Raw genomic sequence first — 20,944 nt, 5'->3', positions numbered from 1 at the left:
ATGGGAGATAGGTGGCCTTCTGCTCTTCTGGTTTCACTCCAGATTCATCCGCGAGTAACATCAATATATGACTCCAGTTTGACATTGTCCCCATAGGCTATTTTGCTGTATACCTTTTCACACCATCAACTTTTCCTCTCGTTCCTCTCTTGTTCTGCCTTTCATCCTCATCCATTCACACTCTGATCTCTCCAGTGTCGTCAGCAGGTTTCCTTTTTGCCTGACTCCTAGCATGCCTCCTTCCCCTGAGACTGAGGGTAGTGAGTTCTCCAACAGCGAGTTGGAATACGCTGATGATATGTTTTCAGACCACAGTGATGACAATACTGACAGGACTGAGGAGACTGACAGCCAGGATAGTGAGGATAGTCATGACAGTGATGAGGAGATCTCAGAAGATAATAAGCTTCCTTCTCTTGAATATTATAAGGTCGAGGAGACTACTCTTGATGTTAAATGTTTTTGGTAGTGTTGCTTGAAGAAAGCGATGGTTGATAACATGGATAGAGTCTTCAGACCACTGGCACTATGAGTGTGATCTCAAGCATGCCCCAAAACATCCCGCTAACTGTGGAGGCTCTCAGATACTGTGAATACATGAGAAGGAATAATGTGCTTGATGTCTACTGGACACTCTCAATCCAATCCTTTAAAGGGTTTCTCAGCGGGGCTTGCGACCAATGTCGTGGCAAAGGGGGAAGAAGGTGGCCGGGGATCCAAGCCGTCAGCTCCCTGGGAACCTTCTGGAAGCAGTTTTCTCAGATCTATAAGCAAGCCACGGGTGACAGCATCAATCCTCTGATCATGGCTCAAGCACGGAATGTAATGTGGCTCCTACCCTGGTATCAGATCCTCTCCCCTTATGATATCTCCGTCTAAACTATTTTTGACAGGTGATCGAGCTCATCGCTGATGAGGAGAAGCTCAGCCACGAGAAGAGGCCCGGGGAGCCCATGTACGTTGGTGACTTGGCGGAGTACCTCCACGTGCTTCTGGTCATGAACGAGATGGAGTTTTTGGTCAGTCGGCTGCGTGGTGAGCTGATCCTCTTCTGTCAGGTCACGGGTATCACGGGTAATCAGCCAGATGCCTTGACCCAGCTTCAGTATCATGATCTGGAGCTCATGCTGGTCCGGGACCCCCATATCAGTGTACCTCATCTGTGCGTTGGGCTGACCGCCCACTTCACCAAGACCTTCCTGGGCATGAACTATGTGTAGGTTTCCCCCATGCTCCGTGGCTGTTTTGTTTCTTCATGAGTCGACTGGCTTTTCGTCCAGGAACACTTTTTGACTTCCAGAGAATCATCTACGACCCAACTCTGGTGCTCAGTCCACATGTCTTCCTCCCGGGGATGCTGCTTCACATCCAGGCATTCAAGTGACAAGGCATCAAACACCCTGAGGATCTCTACAGCCTGCGTGTTCTGAATGGACTCAATCAGCAAAAACTCTCACTGCAAGATGATCTGACAGATCAGTTCATCTTCTGCTCAACTGTCCACGAAAGAGATAGCATCTGCATTACACATGAGATCTGGTTGACCAAAGCTTCAGTGCAGACTCAGATGAAAAAGAGTGGCGAGATCATAGGCTTCCAGCAGGTTTCAAAGCTGTATGTTCTCTGTGATGCAGTGGTGAAGGGTTTCAACAAGAGCCGTGATTGTCCATCTGTTTTTCCCTCCCGTTCCCTTTTCAAGAGTGAACATGCCTGTTGATGTTGGCATTGTCAAACGGCGGATGTGAGTGATTCTCTCCAGAACCTGATGCTCCAGCACGCCAGTATTGATACGTTTCTCAAACACTATCTGGACTGAAACATCACCACTGATATCCTCAGCATCTACCATGGCCGCAAACTGCAGAAGGTACTGAAGAGGATGGTGTGCTTAATGAGATGGTCCATCAACTCCTGCTGATTCTGGAAGCTGATGCCGGAGCAGTCGAGATTGTTAAACTACCTGGCGCGCATTCTGAAGACTTCCTGGTCAGTCAAATGTATGAAGAAGCGCCGTGACGCTACTGCACGCTGGCTCCACAGTCGGATGGGACAGAGGTACAGCCGAAAGACTGAGAAAGACCGACAATGGGAAGACAAATATAGGCGCCAGGTTGAGAAGCACGAGAGGAGAGATGAGAGATATCACAAGGCCGTTCGCTGGCTCCGCAGCGAGAAGCAACGCGTGAGGATCAAGCTCAGGCATGAGATTCTAGAGCAATACTGACAGGAACAGCCAGTGATCAACAGCAAGCGGCAGCTCTCCGGAAAGGTTATCGATAAGGATGTGAGAGGTGAACTAGAGCAGTCTGAGTACATGACGCCTGAACAGATATCTGATCATGATCGATGCGGCCCTAATGCTTCCATCAAAAGACCCCAGAGGCAGAACTGCAGCGACATATTACCGCCCTCCACACCGTCAGTGCATACTGCGGTGCTGGAGAGGGGCCGCTCTGCCGTCGACGTGGTCACGGCTCTAGGCCCAGGTCGGCCACCTTGTAGCAAACGGCCGTCAAGGCGGGGGAGTGATTGGCCAGCCATCATCGACCGCGCCCCTTGAGTCGGCCGTTTAAGCGGTCCGGACAGAACTGTGACCCAAAATTTGCTTTCTCTGTTTGCAGAACACCAAATTCTTGCTGGCAGACTGAGTCTATTCATTCCAGGAACCAGGGGACCTGACCAAACATTTCCAGAGGTGGCATCTGAAGAAGTTTCGGCTGATGGATTGCAAAATCTGCAATGTGGGGCTGAAAACCCTGAAAAATCTTCTGCTCCATGCGGAGTGTGCATTAACTACCCATTCACCCAAGTACGGCATGCTCGCACAATTCGCAACACGTGTCGGCACCAGTGAACCCAGTGCCCCGGCTGGCTGCCTGCCACCGGGCTCACAGCCGTCTTGGTTTCCTCCTGGCAACGAGGGCGAAGGAGCCAATCAGCAAGGTGGGGGTTTCATGTAGTGCCTGAAAGCCCCCACTCACCTCACAGATCACTCACAATTCCTCCTGTCCTCATCTGCCTTTGCGTTTCCCTTTTGCAATTGTAACCAGATGAACAATTGTGGCTTCGGAACAAGCGGTTATATATTATTCCTTTACACCATCTTCGCAGCAATACCTGCCAGTCGGCATTTGTATGCAACTACTCATTACCTTGATTGGCCCAAGATCCTTTGGCCCTCGAGATGAGGCTGTGAAGGCATACAGCAGTGGCAAGAATCTAATGCTACCACTGAGGCGCTCAAAACAGACTTTTGAAAAGCATGTGATGCGGCACTGGTGAATGGTTTTGATCTTGAGCAGGTCTACAACGATCAAAATCCAAAATTCTTTATTGAAAATGGTATAAAGATAGGCATTGCCCGGCGTTTTTTAAGTGACATTGCTACATGGGCTGAGCAACAGGAGGAAATTTCGAACTGAGAGAGCATCGCATGAGAACTGAAGCATATGTTTATTTGACTGGCTCATAATTCTGTGATTTATAGTCTTGACATGTTCTTCATCATCCCCCGTTCATAGTGATGGATAGGGCCTGCTCATATGATAATATTGATAAAGTCACAAACAATTATAATGCAACAGATTAATCATCTGGTGTCTTGCATTCTGTAGATGTATGCATAGTGCAAACCACTGTAAACAAAAGTCCCTGGGGTAGCCTTAGAAGATTCAGACCAAAAGCAACCAAAGGGAGAAAATGGAGTTGCAGGGTAATAGAATATCCCTCCATATACGGCAAGGATTTCCCATATATTGTCATCTTGTTCGATGCGAGGAAGATAAGTGATGAACAGATTTGCTATGGAAGCATCTTCTATTCAAATTAGGAATATGTATCACCTATGCAAATAAGGGGAGCCGAGCCGCATTTGCTACTGACCCAAAAAAAAAAAAAAAAAAAAAATTAGCCAAGAAGGGGACTGACTAGTTAGCTAGCAAGAAAGTAAATGAATAAGGCTCGCAGATAGAGGAAATCAGAATTTGATCGCGCATCTTACCCACCCTCTGTATTGCAAAGGTAGAAATTGGCTAAAAAAGGCTGCAAGCGTATGGTCCAACCGACCTCAACAACCGCCAACCATGGCAGAGGCACATAACCGCAACCGCTACTACTGGAGGCTTAAATGTCGAAGGGCATTATCAGAACACATCTGAAAGGCCAGCTGAAGAGTGAAGAGAGAGAGAAATGTTGAGTTCAGTTAACCAAAATCAACAGAGAAGGTCTTGAAGATCTGAGTTGACCCAGCAGATGTTGCGTGCTTGATCCCAAATTCCAAAATGCCTTATGCATGGAAGGCAACTCCTTCAATAAAGCGACTGCTCAAAACACATCTCAGTAAACACTTGGTGAGGGCATACAAGACATTGTGCCAAGCTGTGGATGAAAATTCAGAAAAAAAAAAGTTGTTGCAGGCTGTATGGAGTACTCGCGGCAGAATTCTCAATGCCCACCTCTTTCACCTTGTCAACCTTCCACTTCCAACCTCAACACCATGAGCAATGAAGCCTCTATTCAATTAGCACTGGAAGATCTGAGGTTGCAAGAGGTCTCAAATTATCTTGCAACTGCAAAAAAGTATGAAATTGATCAAAGCATCTTGTCATAATGTTATAAATATCAACAGCTTTCTGTTAGGCTCAGCGCCCGACCGAGCCCGACCGGGCCCGATGCCCGGTTAGACTCGACGTCGGATTAAGCTCGGCGCCCGGTTAGGCCAAATATTCTCACGTGATCAAACAACCATGTGGGTGGTTATAACCCAGGCAGGCCCCAGCACCTCTTTCATCCCACCAAGCTTAGTATTTTGTTATATAGCAGTTAGCAACGCAGAGAGTTTCCTTCTTATGCAGCTCGCATTCACTCCCTAACATAATACTAAGCTTCATCCTACCCCTTCTACTCAGGGTTGAGTAGAACCTGCTCAGCAAGAATCTGACAGCACAACATATAACAGCAACTTATTCCATCCCCCCTAGTCATCAGAGAGACCCAGATCAGGATGGCCACCCCAGACTTCCAGCCCTCTGAAAAGACCAAGAGGAACTGATGATATGTTCTAACTAGGTCAACTGATCAACCATGGGTCTCACTTGAAGAATTCAGACAGACAATTCACTCAGACAAGGACCATGTCCACAAAGAGTTAGCAGCAATCTTTGACAGCATCTTTGATGATGAAAAAATGTTGAGGGATACAATCACATGTCTGAGGATGGAATGAAACAACATCACTGATCAGACTGCTGTCAAGCAAAGTCAGATTGATGAGCTAATTGCTGAATGTGATGAACTTAGTCACACTCTGATCTGCATGACAGTCAGCAATCAAGCAGCAAGTCAAGAAGTCATCCCCTCTGAGACTACCTGGAGGTCTGTCAAGATTGATGACTCAAAACACCTCACTGACAGCAAGAAGTCATCTCCTCTGAGACTACCTGGAGGTCTGTCAAGATTGATGACTCAAAACACCTCACTGACAGCAAGAAGTCAAAATTTGAACACTGGCTCTTTCAAATGAAGAACAAGTTTCAGAAGAATGCTGACCACTACTCTATTGAATGCATGAGAATTGCATACATTGAAAACTGGACTGATGGGGACATAGCACATCACATTGCACTCTGTATGAAAGAGAACCACTCTGAGTGATATCAGACTGCAGAAGAGATATTTGAGCATCTCAAGTCAATATATGAGAATGCTAACAAGCTGCAAAATGTCAAGAGTGATTATTACAAGCTGATTATGTGCAATGGAGACAATTATCATGAATTTGTCACAAAATTCTTACATCTGGCAGATGAGGTCAAGATTGTCAAAGAGAACTACAAGACAGACTTCAATGACAAGCTGTTCTTTGATCTTCAGAGAATGGTGGCAGTAGTCAATGCAATCATCAATACATATGCTGAGTTTCAGAAGATCTGTGCTCAGGCAGTTCACATTCTTCAGACAATCAATGTCACTCAGAAGTCAAAGAGCTTGCAGAGAAATGAGTCTAATATCTTCAAGCAAAACATCTCACAGATCTTTGACAGTCAAACTTCCCACAGCATCTTAGTCACAAAATCCTCTATCATAAAGAAAGTCTTGAACACTCATTCAGATATTCAGTGCTACTACTGCAAGAAGAAAGACCACATTGTCAGAAACTGCTCTGCAAAGCAGAAGTCTCAACAGATGATCACTGAGCTCACAGAGAATGACACTTCTGAGTCTTCAGCAGATTTGAGAAAAGAGTGAGTCTGAGAGAAGACTTTATCTCAGATAATTCAATAGTCTGAGAGATTTAAGATGAAGGACTTGATTGAGGGAAAGAGCTTTAATGTCTCAATTAAGTTAGCTCACAATGAAATTGCTACTTCTACAAATTCTCTCACTGATACTGAAGCAAATGATGTGAATTTTATTGATATTTGATATGCTATAGAATTGGCGAGATTCTTCAATAGAAAGTTTCAGAAACTCTCATTCAAATGCTGCATGAAGGGATACAATGACATCTCTGGCAGGGTGATAGACTGCACATTGACTCTAAATCTCTGAGTGGATGGCCAGAGATTCCGGAATGTTTCTCTGCTGGTGATGAACCTAAACCAGTACTCTGTCATCCTGGGACAAAAGTGATTGGCAGCACAGGATATATGACTTGATGTTAAAAACCAACATCTGATTTGGCTGAGTGAATGGTCTATCCTTGAACAGATGGCAGAGCTGATGCTGAAGATAGTGCTTCAATCAATACTGAAGTGTTCAGACCCTAAGTCTGAGCATCAGACAGATGTAAAATGAAGAGAGATCAAACTGGACAAGAAGATCAGACAGAAGCATCAGACTCAGCTCTGCAGATTGAAAGGAACCAGCTCAGTCATGACATCTAAGACAAGGCAGAGACTGACCTGGGAGGAGACAGCATCACAGATGATGAATATGAACTTCATTGAGACTGCTTCTTTTCATAATTACATGAAGAACAAGAACTCAACAGTCTTCATAATCAGTCTGTATGAAATTGATAAACAGCTTAAGGAGAAGCAGAGTTTAGTGAGAGCTGAGAAGAAGTCTGATGAGAAGCTGATCAGCAACTTATCAGAATGATTGAAAGATCAGAAGAACTGTTTCTCAAAGAAAGCATCAGATGAATTACCTCCTCTACAGAAGAATGTTGATTTTAAGATAGAGCTTCAGTCTGACACTGACCTCATTTAGAACATTGAACATGCATCTCTATATAAGATGAATCTGAAGGAACTAGAAGCAGTGAAGATCTATCTTGAAATCAACCTAGCAAAGAGCTTTGTCATTTCAAGTTCAGCCCTCTACACCTCCTCAATTCTGATTGCTTGTAGTGGGAAGAAGCTACAATTCTGTGTTGACTTTCACAAGCTGAATGCTATGATCAAACAAGATCAGTATTTCTTGCCTCTAATAGATGAGCTGATGAACTGACTCAACAGAGCAAAATACTTTACAAAGCTGAACATTCAGCAGAGGTTCCATCACATCTGAATGGACTCTAAGTCAGAGGATCTGATCATCTTTAGAACCTGCTACAGAATCTATAAATACTGAGTGATCCTCTTCAGCCTTACAAATGCTCCTGCCTGCTTTCAATGATTTGTCAACAGTATCTTCTTTGACTACCTGGACAAGTTCATGACAGCATTCATGAATGATCTTCTAATCTACAGCAGGACTTTTGAAGAACACAAGTAGCAAGTGAATCTGATACTGAACTGATTAAAGACAGCAGGCTTGCAAGCTAGCATCTGAAAATGTGAGTTTGCTGTTCAGAGAACAAGATATCTGAGATTTATCATTACCACAGAGGAGATTGAGACAGATCCTGAGAAGACTACTGTCATCACAAAGTGGCAGATCTCAATCACAGTAAAAGATGTTCAATCATTTCTAGAATTTGACAACTTCTATCAGTGATTTATAAGGAACTATAGCTGAATTGCAAAATCACTATACCAGTTGACAAAGAAGACAGTTCCATTCATGTGAACATTAGAATGTCAATCAGTCTTTGAGAAACTGAAGAAGCAGCTGGTGGAGGCTCCAACTCTACATTACTTTGACTCTGGATGTGAAACCTGCATTGAGACTGATGCCTCAGATGAAGTGGTGACTGAGATACTGAGTCAAAGATTGAATGATAATCTTTGACACTCTGTGGTCTTCTACTTCAAGTCAATGAATGATGCAGAGCTCAACTATGAGATCCATGACAAGAAAATGCTTGCAGTCATCTGAGCATTGCAGAAGTGGTGAGCTGAGCTTAAGGGACTACAACAGAAAGAACAATTCAAGGTTCTCACTGATCATCACACACTGGAATACTTCATGACAACCAAGAAGCTGAATGCATGTCAGATCTGCTGGGCAGAATTCCTTTCCCATTTCTATTTTGAGATTAAGTATCAACCAGGTAAGGCCAACCTGCTAGCAGATGTGCTGAGCAGGCCTGAGCAGGTTAAGAAGCAACAGAACAGCTGTATGCAGATTCTCCTAGAATCAGAGACCCTTGACCCTCAGATTACTCCCTCTATGGATATTGCTAGCATCAACTCCTCAGAGGAAGAGAACATTGCTGAATGCATAGTGTCTTTAAACAAGACAGTCATCTCAATTGAGCCCCTACAGCAGCAAGTAGGAGAGGAGAATAGCCCCTATACAATGAAGGATAATATGTTGCTCTATCATGGAAGATTGATAGTGTCTGTTCAGGAAGAAACTCTTATAGCTGCTCTGCTAAAGAAAATTCATGATCAGGCCTCAACAGCACACCCAGGGGGACAGAAGACCCTGGCCCTGGTTCACCTCCACTATTGATGGACCATCTGGCGGGCAGATGTCTTATGCTATGTTTGGAACTGTCATACATGCTGAGTTAGTAAGATCCCAAGGGACAAAGCCCTCAGCCTGCTAAAGCCACTATCAATACCAGAACAGACATGGCAGCATATTGCAATGGACTTCATGGATGTGCCAAAGAGCAAAAGTGGCTGTGATGCCATTCTAGTTATAGTCTGTCAGTTAAGCAAGAAGGCAATTTCAGTTCCTATCATTCATGGAGTTACAGCCCATGAGCTGACTTGATTATTCATCTGATTCTACTATTCCTATAATGGAGCACCAGACTTGATTGTCTCTGACCATGGCCCTCAGTTCATATCAAACTTCTGGAATGAGTTCACAGGAATTCTAGGCATAAAGTTGAAACTCTCAACAGCACATCATGCACAGACAGATGAGCAGACAGAGACAACAAATCAGTATATTGTCACACACCTTCACTCATATGTTAATTACTATCAAAATGACTGAGATGAGTGATTACTCATTATAGATCATGCTTCTGCAGCCATCTCAAACACATTCACTGGAATCTCCCCCTTTCTAGCTGCAAATGAATATGAGTCATGAACATTATTTGACTGGAGGCCTCTGCCAAGGGAACTAAGAACAGAGAAGAGGACAAATTGAAGAGCTGCTCAAAACTTTGTTAAACAGATGAAAGAGATCTGAGAGTGAGCAGACAAGGGCATGAAGACAGCACAGGAACAGATGAAGAGGCAGACTGATAGACATCACTGAGAACCTGACTTCACAGTGAGAGATTTTGTCTACTTGACATTGAAATCATACAGAATTGACTGATCAAGCCATAAGCTGGCAGCACAGAACACAGGCCCCTTCAGAATCCTAGAGAGGGTGGGCAATGCCTATAGACTGGACCTCCTCACAACCATGAAAATTCATTCAATCTTCTCCCCAGACAAGCTGTGCAAAGATTCAAGAGACCCTCTATCAGAGCAGGCTGTCAAACCACCAGATTCAATTAAGATAGATGAAGAAAATGAATGGGAAGTGAAGCATATATTAGCCAGTCAAATAAATCAAGGCAAACTGCAATATCAAGTCCACTGGAAGGGATTTGATGAGGACTCATCTTGATACCCAGCTCATGACTTCAAAGGATCACCACATGCCATACATGACTTCCATGAAGCTAACCCTACAAAAGCCGGACCCCCAAGGTGACTAGATGAGTGGCTGAAGGCATGGGAGACAGACAGCTACCTGAAGGACGAGGTTGATGACAACCTACCAGCATGAGGACATGTCTGTCCCTAGACCGGGGGGTGATGTTAGGCTCAGCGCCCGACCGAGCCCGACTGAGGCTCGGTGCCCAGTTAGACTCGACGTCGGATTAAGCTCGGCGCCTGGTTAGGCCAAATATTCTCACGTGATCAAATGACCATGCAGGTGGTTATAACCCGGGCAGGCCCCAGCACCTCCTTTCATTCCATCAAGCTTAGTATTTCGTTATATAGCAGTTAGCAACGCAGAGAGTTTCCTTCTTATGCAGCTCGCATTCGCTCCCTAACACTGTTCAGGAAGAAACTCTTATAGCTGCTCTGCTAAAGAAAATTCATGATCAGATCTCAATAGCACATCCAGAGGGACAGAAGACTCTGACTCTGATTCACCCTCACTATTGATAGACCACCTGGCAGATGAATGTCTTACACTATGTTCAGAACTGTCATATATGCTGAGTTAGTAAGATTTCAAGAAACAAAGCCTCTAGCCTGCTAAAGCTGCTATCAATATCAGAATGAGCATGGCAGCATATTGCAATAGACTTCATGAATGTGTCAAAGAGCAAAAGTGACTGTGATGTCATTCTAGTTATAGTCTGCTGATTAAGCAAGAAGGCAATTTCAGTTTCTACCACTCATGAAGTTACAGTCTGTGAGCTGACTTAATTATTCATCTGATTCTACTATTTCTATAATGAAGCATCAGACTCAATTGTCTCTGATCACAGCTCTCAGTTCATATCAAACTTCTGAAATGAGTTCACAGAAATTCTAGACATAAAGTTGAAACTCTCAACAGCACATCACATACAGACAGATGAGCAGACAGAGACAACAAATCAGTATATTGTCATGCACCTTCATTCATATGTTAATTACTATCAAAATGACTGAAATGAGTAATTACTCATTATAGATTATGCTTCTGCAGTCATATCAAACATCTTCACTGAGATCTTCTTCTTTCTAGCTGCAAATGAATATGAGTCACAAACATCATTTGACTGAAGGTCTCTGTCAAGAGAACTAAGAGCAGAGAAGAGAACAAATTGAAGAACTGCTCAAAACTTTATTAAACAGATGAAAGAGATCTGAGAGTGAGCAGACAAGAGCATGAAGATAGCACAGAAACAGATGAAGAGGCAGACTAACAGACATCACTAAAAATCTGACTTCACAGTAAGAGATTTTGTCTACTTGATATTGAAATCATACAGAATTGACTGATCAAGCTGTAAGCTGATAGCACAGAACACAGACCTCTTCAAAATTCTAGAGAGGGTGGACAATGTCTATAGACTGAACCTCCTCACAATTATGAAAATTCATTCAATCTTCTTCTCAGACAAGCTGTGCAAAGATTCAAGAGACTCTTTATCAGAGCAGACTGTCAAATCACCAGATTCAATTGAGATAGATGGAGAAAATGAATGGAAAGTGAAGTATATATTAGTCAGTTGAATAAATCAAGACAAACTGCAATATCAAATTCACTGAAAGAAATTTGATGAGGACTCATCTTGATACCCAGCTCATGACTTCAAAGAATCACCACACATCATATGTGACTTTCATGAAGCTAACTCTACAAAAGCCAGACTTTCAAGATGACTAAATGAGTGGCTAAAGGCATGGGAGACAGACAGCTACTTGAAGAATGAGGTTGATGATGACCTACCAGCATGAGGACATGCTTGTCCCTAGACCAGAGGGTGATGTTAGGCTCAGTGCCTGACTGAGCCTGACCAAGGCCCAGTGCCTGGTTAGACTCCGATGTCAGATTAAGCTCAGCACTCAATTAGGTTAAATATTCTCACATGATCAAACAATCATGCAGGTGGTTATAATCTGAGCAGGTCCCAGCACCTCTTTCACCCCATCAAGCTTAGTATTTCATTATATAGCAGTTAGCAATGCAGAGAGTTTTCTTCTTATGCAGCTCACATTCACTCCCTAACAGAAGATCTATAAGTTAAAACTAGACAAACTATGTAATATTTCAGAGTATTTCAATACAGATCAGCTGGATGTCTTGGCTTAAAATATCATAGATGTGCTAGTAGCTTCTCTGAAAAGCTTTATCAAGAAGAGCACTGGGCAAGACATAGACCAGTCATGATGAAATGAGAACTGTCAGAAAGCAATGACAACACTACATTGAGCACAGTGCCTAGGCTCTAAATTTTTACATAAAGCAAAAGACAACATAGTCAGGATTATCAGAAAAGTTAAGAGAGAATACTGATGAGACAAAATAGCAGAGGCCTCAGCAGAGAAAGATATCTTTAAGATGATCAAATGAGCTTATTCAACTGACTTCTTTCATTCTCACCCTCTTATAGATGAAGAGACTGAGCTAGTGTGAACAACTTCTAGAGAGAAAAGAGATCTTTTGCAACAGATGCTCTTACAGAAGGCTGCAAGCAGAGAGAATATCTTAGTTAGCTGATTCAATTCATCATCTGTCAAATTATCATTTTCTGTTGTCTCAGCATATGAGATACAAAACTCTCTGCTGAACATAGATAATATCACTTCAGAAATTGATGAAGTGCCAACAGAGATGCTATGAAAGACATGACCACATATTAAGATATTGATAAAAAGACTGTTCAGAGTCTGTCTTAGAGTTGACTAACACTCAATCTTCTTTCAAGAAGTCATAGTGATTGTGCTGTTTAAGATCAACAAAGATTCAACACTTCTGCAATTCTACAGACTTATAGCCCTTCTCTCAATGTTGAGAAAGGGACTAGAACATCTGATAGTCTATAGACTGATCTAGATAGCTATAGAGAAGATTGTCCACCTTCAGCACTTTGAAGCCCTCACTGAGCAGACTGCCTCAGACCTAGTGACAGTGATGATTCATGATATAGAGAAAGTCTAGACTCATAGAAAAGTAGTCTCTCTTCTTACTCTGAATATCAAGAATGATTTTGATGCTGTACTTAGAGAAAAAATGCTGCAGAGACTGCAAGAACAAAGCTGATCATCAAATTTAATTAAATGAGTGAAAAGCTTCATGACAAAATACACAGATAGAATCAGAATGAATAAACTTCTGAAAGAGGTTTTTGATATTTCAGCAAGACTTTTACAAGACTTATCAGTCTCATCTATTCTATTCATACTATTTATTCAACCTCTGTTCTTTCTACAAAATATACAAAGAAGATGTGCATGCTCAGACTATGCAAATAATCTAGAACTGCTTAGTGCTGAAACCACTCTTGAAGAGAATGTTGTTACTCTTCAGAAGAATTTCAAATTGTTAAATAATTGAGCTAGCAAAGAAGAGCTAACATTTAATTTTATCAAAATTAAGATAGCATACTTCACACAGCACAGAATTCTTTCAAATCTCTTAATTGATCTTGAAATAACATTCAGCCTTCACTTTATTACAGTAAATGCAGTGAAAAACTCTATAAGATATCTAGAAATCTGACTAGATAGAAAACTGAGCTTCAAGAAACACATGAAGACCATGATAGCTAAGACATGATAGATGTTTAATGACATACAGACACTAAGCAACACAGCAAGAGGCATCTCAGTACAACTATTTAGACAATTCATTCAGATCTGTATGCTCTCTGTGCTCTGCTATGAAGCATAGACCTGATGACCTGAAGTCATATAAATGAAGAAGAGAAAAAAAATCTTCAATTGAATGAATTGTCTAGTCAGAAAGCTAGATCTAGCTCTTAAAGATACTTTGCAAGAGGCACTGATAGTCTACAAAATCATATTCATTTCAGCTCTACACTGCAAGTTAGAAATCATGTCAATGAAAGAGATACTAGACAACTGACATGTCATATTTGCAGTAAGAATCAAAAAGCTAGACAAGAGACATCTATTAGTGAGATGCTCTAATAAAGTAGCTATCACTCAGCTCTATATCACATATCTATCTAGAGTGTTCAGTCATGCTGATGTGATAGAAGCACATGACTCTCCACTCACATTCTCTTGAATGAGATTTCTCAGAAAAAAAGATCTGCAAATTGAGTATAAAACAGACTACATAAAGAAACAGACAGCACAAGACTTTAAGAGCTGACTACAACAACACAATTCTCTGAATCTGATGATCTTTACTGATGATTCACAGATTGTGTGTTCTCAGTGTGTGACTGATGCAAAATGAGCTATATGCTGAGATAGTGAACATCATTTAGTCTTCACAGAAAACCTGCTAATGAATAAAGCAGAGGTCTTTGATGTGAAGGCAATGACAGCTCTACAGAGTCTAAAGAAAGTCATCATCTCTTCTCAGATGAAGTTCACCAGCAATGTTTACATTTGCCTAGACAATTTGAAGATAGTATAAGTTCTTGAATCTGTGTCAAACACCTCTAGCCAGCTGATCTTTATGTAGTTTCTGAAAGTCATAAAGACCTGGCAGAGCAGAGATAGGCTCTCATTGACCACTCAGAGCAGAGTGGTCATTAGATGAGTCTCAGACCATGCAGATGTGATCAGTAATGAAAAAACAGATTTTGAAGTCAAAGCAGTCACAATACAGACAGCAAGTACAAGCACAGTACCTCAATTCAACAGCATAGACACTCTAGCTTATATAAAGCAGCACACTATAGAACAAATCATAAAGATCTTTGAGAATTACTGAATCAAAAACCTGCTCAAATGCTATATGAAGCTGGAGATTCCACTGAAGAGAGTCTCAACAGAGGTAAAACTTTCACACTTCACATTAGAAAAGCTCTATACTGTCTGATCAGATCATGGAGACTTTGCAGTCTACCACAGCCATCTTAAGCATGAAGATGCAGAGTGCTACTGCTGATGCAGACATAGCAAAACCTCAGAACATTTCTACTATTGCACTCTTGCAAGAAAAGCAGCAAAGTGACACTGGCCTATCTACAATCTTTGTGAGATACTGACAATCTTGTGTGAGACTCTAGAATTTGATAGCTGACTAAGAGAAACAGTCTTCTATCAGAATATCTGTTCAATGCACTTATGTGCACCTTCAGATCAGACCTTATAGATCATTTTCTCTTCTGTCTTGCTTCTGTCTTCTTCATCATCTTTCTCTTCTTTCTCTCTTTTCTTCTCTTTCTTTTCTTTCTTGTCTTTCTTTCTATCTACCTTTTTTACCTCCCTCCCACAAACTTAAAACCTCTCAAAACCTCTGCCCTATGGCAACTGACCCATGGGCTCTGCTGGCGTAGCAATACACAACCCATTTTGCCTCATTTGTAAGTTAGCTACTAGATAGATAGTCGCCTACAGACGCAGCTCTACCCACCCTATAGTTTGACACGGACTCTACTAGATCACGTGCCCATAAGGCACGTGGACTAACCGGGTGTTAAATAAAAACACACACACACACACACACACACACACACACTCAACTAGGGCCCAACAGCCCAACATGTTCCTCATGCCAGTAGATCATTGTTGTCCTCATCCCTTAGATAATTGCTTGTCTTCCATGCCTTTAACCATTCATCCAGTTGCTTTGATGGTCCAACTTTTATAGAATTTCCTCATGGAAATCATGTTTTCTGTATGATGATCTCTTGAAGTTGTGAGCTAGGTATCATGATGAATTCTCATTGAATCCCTTTCAGTGGACTTGATATTGCAGTTTGCCTCAATTCATTTGACTTGCTAATATATGCTCTACCTCTCATTCATTTTCTCTATCTATCTCAATTGGGTCTGGTGGTTTGACAGTTTGCCTGGGTAGAGGGTCTTTGAGTCCTTATGCAGTTTGTCCAGGGGAGAAGATTGGATGAATCTTCATGATTATGGGGAGGTCCAGTCTATAGGCATTGCTCACTTTCTCTAGGATCCTGAAGGGGTCTGTGTTCTGTGCTGCCATCTTATGGCTTGGTGAAAGACGGGTGAGAGGGTGAGACATCAGCGCGCGGCTGATATCTAGCGCCAATATGGCGGACTGTATCATTGGTTCAACGTGCTGCAGTTGCATGCGGCTTCCACCTGAAAATTTGCTTTTCATCTCAAAAATTTGCCTTTTTTTGATAGTTCTCCTTTTGAGGAATAGCTTTCCTATTACGCCTGTTGTTGCCCTTTCGGGCTAGTTTGTATATAGAATGAGCGGTATCAGCATAAGGACATCAGTCATCTCCAACATCTATAAAAAGAGGGGTGAAATCCTCCATTCACTGATAGAAGAGCTCAATAGAATTAATGATCACTATTCTGCCCCACAGAGAATTACCTATTTTGGCTTCACCGCCTTCCTATTCCGTACATCATCTCCCTATCTAGTTCGTATAGGACCTCCCCGTATATCAGCTATCTCATACATTTGACAATTTGACACACACTAATCCTCTGCATTATTAAGAATAATAAGGAGCCAATCACTTTATAAGTGAGATATAGTAGGAAAGATCAACATCTACTCATTCAGCTTCTCATCAAATAACCCACGCGATGGTAACTATTGTTGACTCCTCATTCTCAGCATCATCTTCTTATAGTATCAGATTTTCTATTAATTAAACAAAATTATTAGTTTTCTTTTATTTCATTTTCATTTTTTTTAACATCAGATGGGGGATGGACTTACCGCGTAAACCCAGCATTTGTGTGGCTCATATACACCAATATTACAGAAGATATAATCTAAGTTGTGATCCTGTATTTCATGAAAATGTCAAATTAGATATTTTCATTCTTATCATTGTAAACTTTCAATCAAGCACAGTGAAGAGAAAATAAAATATTACTTACAAGAGCCTTGTACCAGCAGTCATATGTTTGCCGACATTCATCACTATCCAGGCACTAAAGATACTATGTTAGCTATAGTTTCAAAGGGTATATGATGAAGAAGTGAGGCAATGGTAATAATGTACCCACAAAGAATATGCGCATTTTTCCCACATTCCAGGAGGCAATGCAAAGATCATCACAGGAGCTAGCCAGAAGAATGCAGACACTAGAAGTGGAAGTTTCATTTTTGTGTGAAGCGGCCTATGTAGCTTTATTAAGTGAGAATGGCAATTAAGTGAATAATCACTGTTCTTCAACTCTGCTCCACTAGTTTATAATATGTGTTGCAGATTTCACGCAGCTTTTATAGTCATTGATTATGCACTTCACATCCATGCTTACTATATGCTCACGTCTGGTAAAACTATTATGAGATCCAATATTCTAACATGAGCTTGACTAACAATTGCCGAGCTCAAAGGAAATGGAGGCAAATTCATAAAACATTACCTAGTTTATAACATTTTGGTAGATAACGAGGGATAATCCCTCATAGTTCTGGCTAAATAAGCTGTCGGTCAAAAGACCGAGATTTATAAGCAACTCTCCTGCCACAGAAGTCGGGTGAAGGGTTCGGGTTTGAAAACACCAGAAGAATAAGCCGAGAGAGCAAAGTGGGCAATATACAGCCGGCATTGCCGTACATAACGTGTCGAGACAAACATAATGACAAGCTTGATTGACTGCAACAAGGTTGCTAACTGCAAGAACCACTAACTAATGATGGAGAGAAGGTCACATGATAGAGGGGTTCGACACCCCCCACTCATCATCAGAAGTAGATTTTTGCAGCTTTTTTAGAAATACAAAAGCCTCTTCTCACACTCCCATGTTCTTGTATGTTTCTCTACTGCTAATTTGCATACAAAACTCAATTGGCAATGTGTTTTAAACACTAGTTCTAAAACTCATAAAATTGAGACAAAAATTGTTATGGCCCAGCTGCTTTGTAATATGGGTTAAGCTCCGCTCCGAAGGTTGATCCGCTCCGATCCACAATTCATTCCACATTCTAAATCCTCAGTTTAACAGGCTGCCCAGTTAGATAGATAAGTAGAAGCTTTTATCTTGACTCTAGCTGTATATATAGCAACAGGAATGGATGAGACTGAAGATCCTTGAGGAATTTCTATTTCAATGGAGGTTTTTTCCTGTTTCATTGCATCAAAAAGAAGCTGAATGCTTCTTTTTTTATCATGGCTTTACCGACCGAGGCCCGGTGCCCGGCGCCCGGTTAGACTCGACGTCGGATTAAGTTCGGCGCCCGATTAGGCCTAATACTCATCACGTGACCACGCGACCATGCGGGTGGTTATAATTCCTTTCATCCCATCAAGCTTAGTATTTCGTTATTTAGCAGTTAGCAACGCAGAGAGTTTCCTTCTTATGCAGCTCGCATTCGCACCCTAACAATTACTAAATATATAGAACCAAAAAAATGTTCTATTCTTCTTCATTAAAAAATTAAGGTTTTATAAGCAGGGAATAAGTAAAAAATAGAGAAAAAAACATGAAAACATGCTAATCTCAATCAGAATACAATTCTATTTATACAAAAAGATTATAGGTGTGTTTAGCAGGTTGATATGCACATTGAAGCTCATATTAAAGCTATTTCATCAATGAGTTTCACTGTATTGTAGTGGCTGTGAGTTTATTGAACATACTATACACAGTTGCTTTAATAATAGCAATATATTCAATTATTAATATTTTAAATATTTAAGTGTGTGATTGTCGGAGAGAATCCGCTGCTTGGTGGTTGTCCGCTACTTGTGGTGAAGTATGTTACAGGATAGAAACTTGTAATAGCTTTGATAGTACTGATAGCACTGTGTTTTCTTTGTCTTTTGAAACTAAATTCATTCTCTTCATTCTTAGTTTTGCGCTAATCCTTTGTCAATTGAAACCATGCCCTTGATATCTGAGATAGATTCAAAATGAATTAGTTTTTATATAATTTTATCTGTCATACTCTGTGACGGGCTAGCCACTGAAAACAGCTAACAACTAGCGCGTATAGAAACAGAAAAGGAATCGTTAAAGGAGAAAGAAGGAACATAGATCTTGTAGGGGATTGAGCTCCTTTTTATAGGGAGCGGAGATTCAGTATGAGGATTCTACTCACTGTTGAGAAGAAATTCATGCTTTTATCTCATGGAAACTCTGTTAGTTTTCAGCTCAAACCAAAGTTTTCCTTAGACACAGACAGAAAAAAACCGTGATGAGCACGTGACCTAACCTAACTACGGACCCAAGGTTAGTGTAGCTGAGAATAACTAAGTGCAAACAAAGGGTATTTCAGAGAGTTGAGTTTTAACTAATCTTTAACATTTCTAACAGAACTCAGTTAAGATTTAGGGACAAATTCAACTGAATTCTTAATTGTATCTGTTTAAGCTCTAGTAGAGAAGGCATATGACGGAAAACAAATCACACGACGGAAGGGTCTGATATATTCATGGTTTTTGAAAGCAATTTCTTCAAGAGTTCACTCTTATGAGAAGTAAAACTCTAAGATTGTGTCATGGCGATATTTCAAATATACGTGGTGCTTGACTTTATATAATTCTGATTTGTTGTAATGTAATCAATCATCTAGTGAGATAGATCATCTACTGAGACAGATCTCCATCATTCAATATCTTTCTGATTGAATATCACCACAACTAAATAGTAAAACCAGCTAATTACATTATAAATTATTCCCTGTATGCTGGGAGCATATATGAATAGTATGTTCTATAACACCACATCTACTACACTGTAGTGCTGTTTGCTTTTATGATTGCTTATCAGACTGCTCTATTATCTCTCTTTTCTATGCAATGCCTCTTTGTATGTGATCCACCCCTTCTTGAACAGTTAAGCCCTCCCTCTGACTTATGTATGTATGACATCTTTCTCACTTTCTTTTTTGCTTTGCATTTATAGCCTTCAGCTCTTTGTTTTCTCTTGTTAAAATAACAACACTATGTATAGTCATCTGACATCTCTTGACTAGTTTTTCCAGAGCTTGATTAATTGAACTGAGTGAACTTTGTATACAATGCTTGAGATATTTTTTAATCTTCTCACTCTGAAGCTTCAGTTGTTGTATATTATAAGATGTGGCAGTGGCCTAGAAGGCCTGGGAGCTATGTGAGGTCTCTGGGGGGGTTAGTATATATATCTGAGTATTGAGCTGGGAAAGAACCTGCTCTGAATTGTATGGAGCTAGTTCTATAGCTTTAAATCCACTCTGAATATTCTTTTTGCTCAGAGCTACTCTACAAACTGAAGGATAGATAGTTAAAAACTCATTTTTATCAATATAATTGATATCAAGTCTTATTCTCTTCTCAACCTCTTTTCTGTATGCTTGCTTTAATGAGAAAAAACAAGCAATATCTAAAGACTGTAAGAGATGAGAGGAATAAGCTGACATATAAAGAGAAATAATCAAGTTTTAAGTGCAAAACTGATCAAACTCAGGATCATTATGACTGCCATGTTCATCAAGAATCAAGAGTCAACATTAATTGATTATACAGACTTAAATATGTTTATTGAACACCTCTTTAAGCCAGATTAAACCCAGCTTATCAGCTGTCTATTTATTTTCACTGGTTTCAATCCTCTAGTTATATGGTAGCCCATTTTCAAATCAAAAAGTCTGATGTAATTTCTCCTTGAAAATAATCATTGAAGATAATGACTAGTCTGTTAAATTGACTTTCTCAATAATGATGACTCATTCTGTATTTTCAGATTGTACAAGTTTCAGATAAAGAGTCTTCTCTGACTCAGTAATCATCTTGACTATTTCAATAACTCTCATCTAAAACTCAGTCTCATCAAAGTTATATATATTCTTCTGTACAATGTTATATTTCTGAATAGTATTCTGTACAAGTTTAAACCATTCTTGAATAATCTTAAGATCTTCACATAGAGCTCATTGATGGTTATATGATTAGAAGAATTAGATTTTTAACTCAGAATAACAGTCAATGAATCATTTAATTCAACTTTCATCAACAGTTTTTGAGTTGAAAGAGTTG

The 20,944-nt window shown here is 40.7% G+C and overlaps 2 protein-coding genes across 2 annotated transcripts; one reads left to right on the top strand and one right to left on the bottom strand.

Moving 5' to 3' along the window:
- Window positions 1-232: 232 nt before the first annotated feature.
- On the top strand, window positions 233-2,560 carry PADG_08378 (uncharacterized protein; the record flags this gene model as incomplete). The annotated part of the gene is made up of 8 exons (XM_010765306.1): window positions 233-451; window positions 508-822; window positions 894-1,216; window positions 1,417-1,614; window positions 1,643-1,741; window positions 1,840-1,882; window positions 1,928-2,182; window positions 2,234-2,560. The coding sequence occupies 8 exons, from the start codon at window positions 233-235 to the stop codon at window positions 2,558-2,560; spliced, it is 1,779 nt and encodes a 592-aa protein (XP_010763608.1).
- Window positions 2,561-15,861: 13,301 nt separating this feature from the next.
- On the bottom strand, window positions 15,862-17,086 carry PADG_08377 (uncharacterized protein; the record flags this gene model as incomplete). The annotated part of the gene is made up of 4 exons (XM_010765305.1): window positions 15,862-16,056; window positions 16,696-16,764; window positions 16,860-16,913; window positions 16,985-17,086. 4 exons carry the CDS (start codon window positions 17,084-17,086, stop codon window positions 15,862-15,864), a joined length of 420 nt encoding a protein of 139 aa, XP_010763607.1.
- Window positions 17,087-20,944: the final 3,858 nt, after the last annotated feature.

This window comes from Paracoccidioides brasiliensis (genome assembly GCF_000150735.1).
Source record: "Paracoccidioides brasiliensis Pb18 unplaced genomic scaffold supercont2.16, whole genome shotgun sequence".
Classification (NCBI taxonomy): Eukaryota; Fungi; Ascomycota; class Eurotiomycetes; order Onygenales; family Ajellomycetaceae; genus Paracoccidioides; species Paracoccidioides brasiliensis.
The sequence above is the reverse complement of the archived record's forward strand: the minus strand, read 5'-3'. Positions and strand labels throughout refer to the sequence as shown.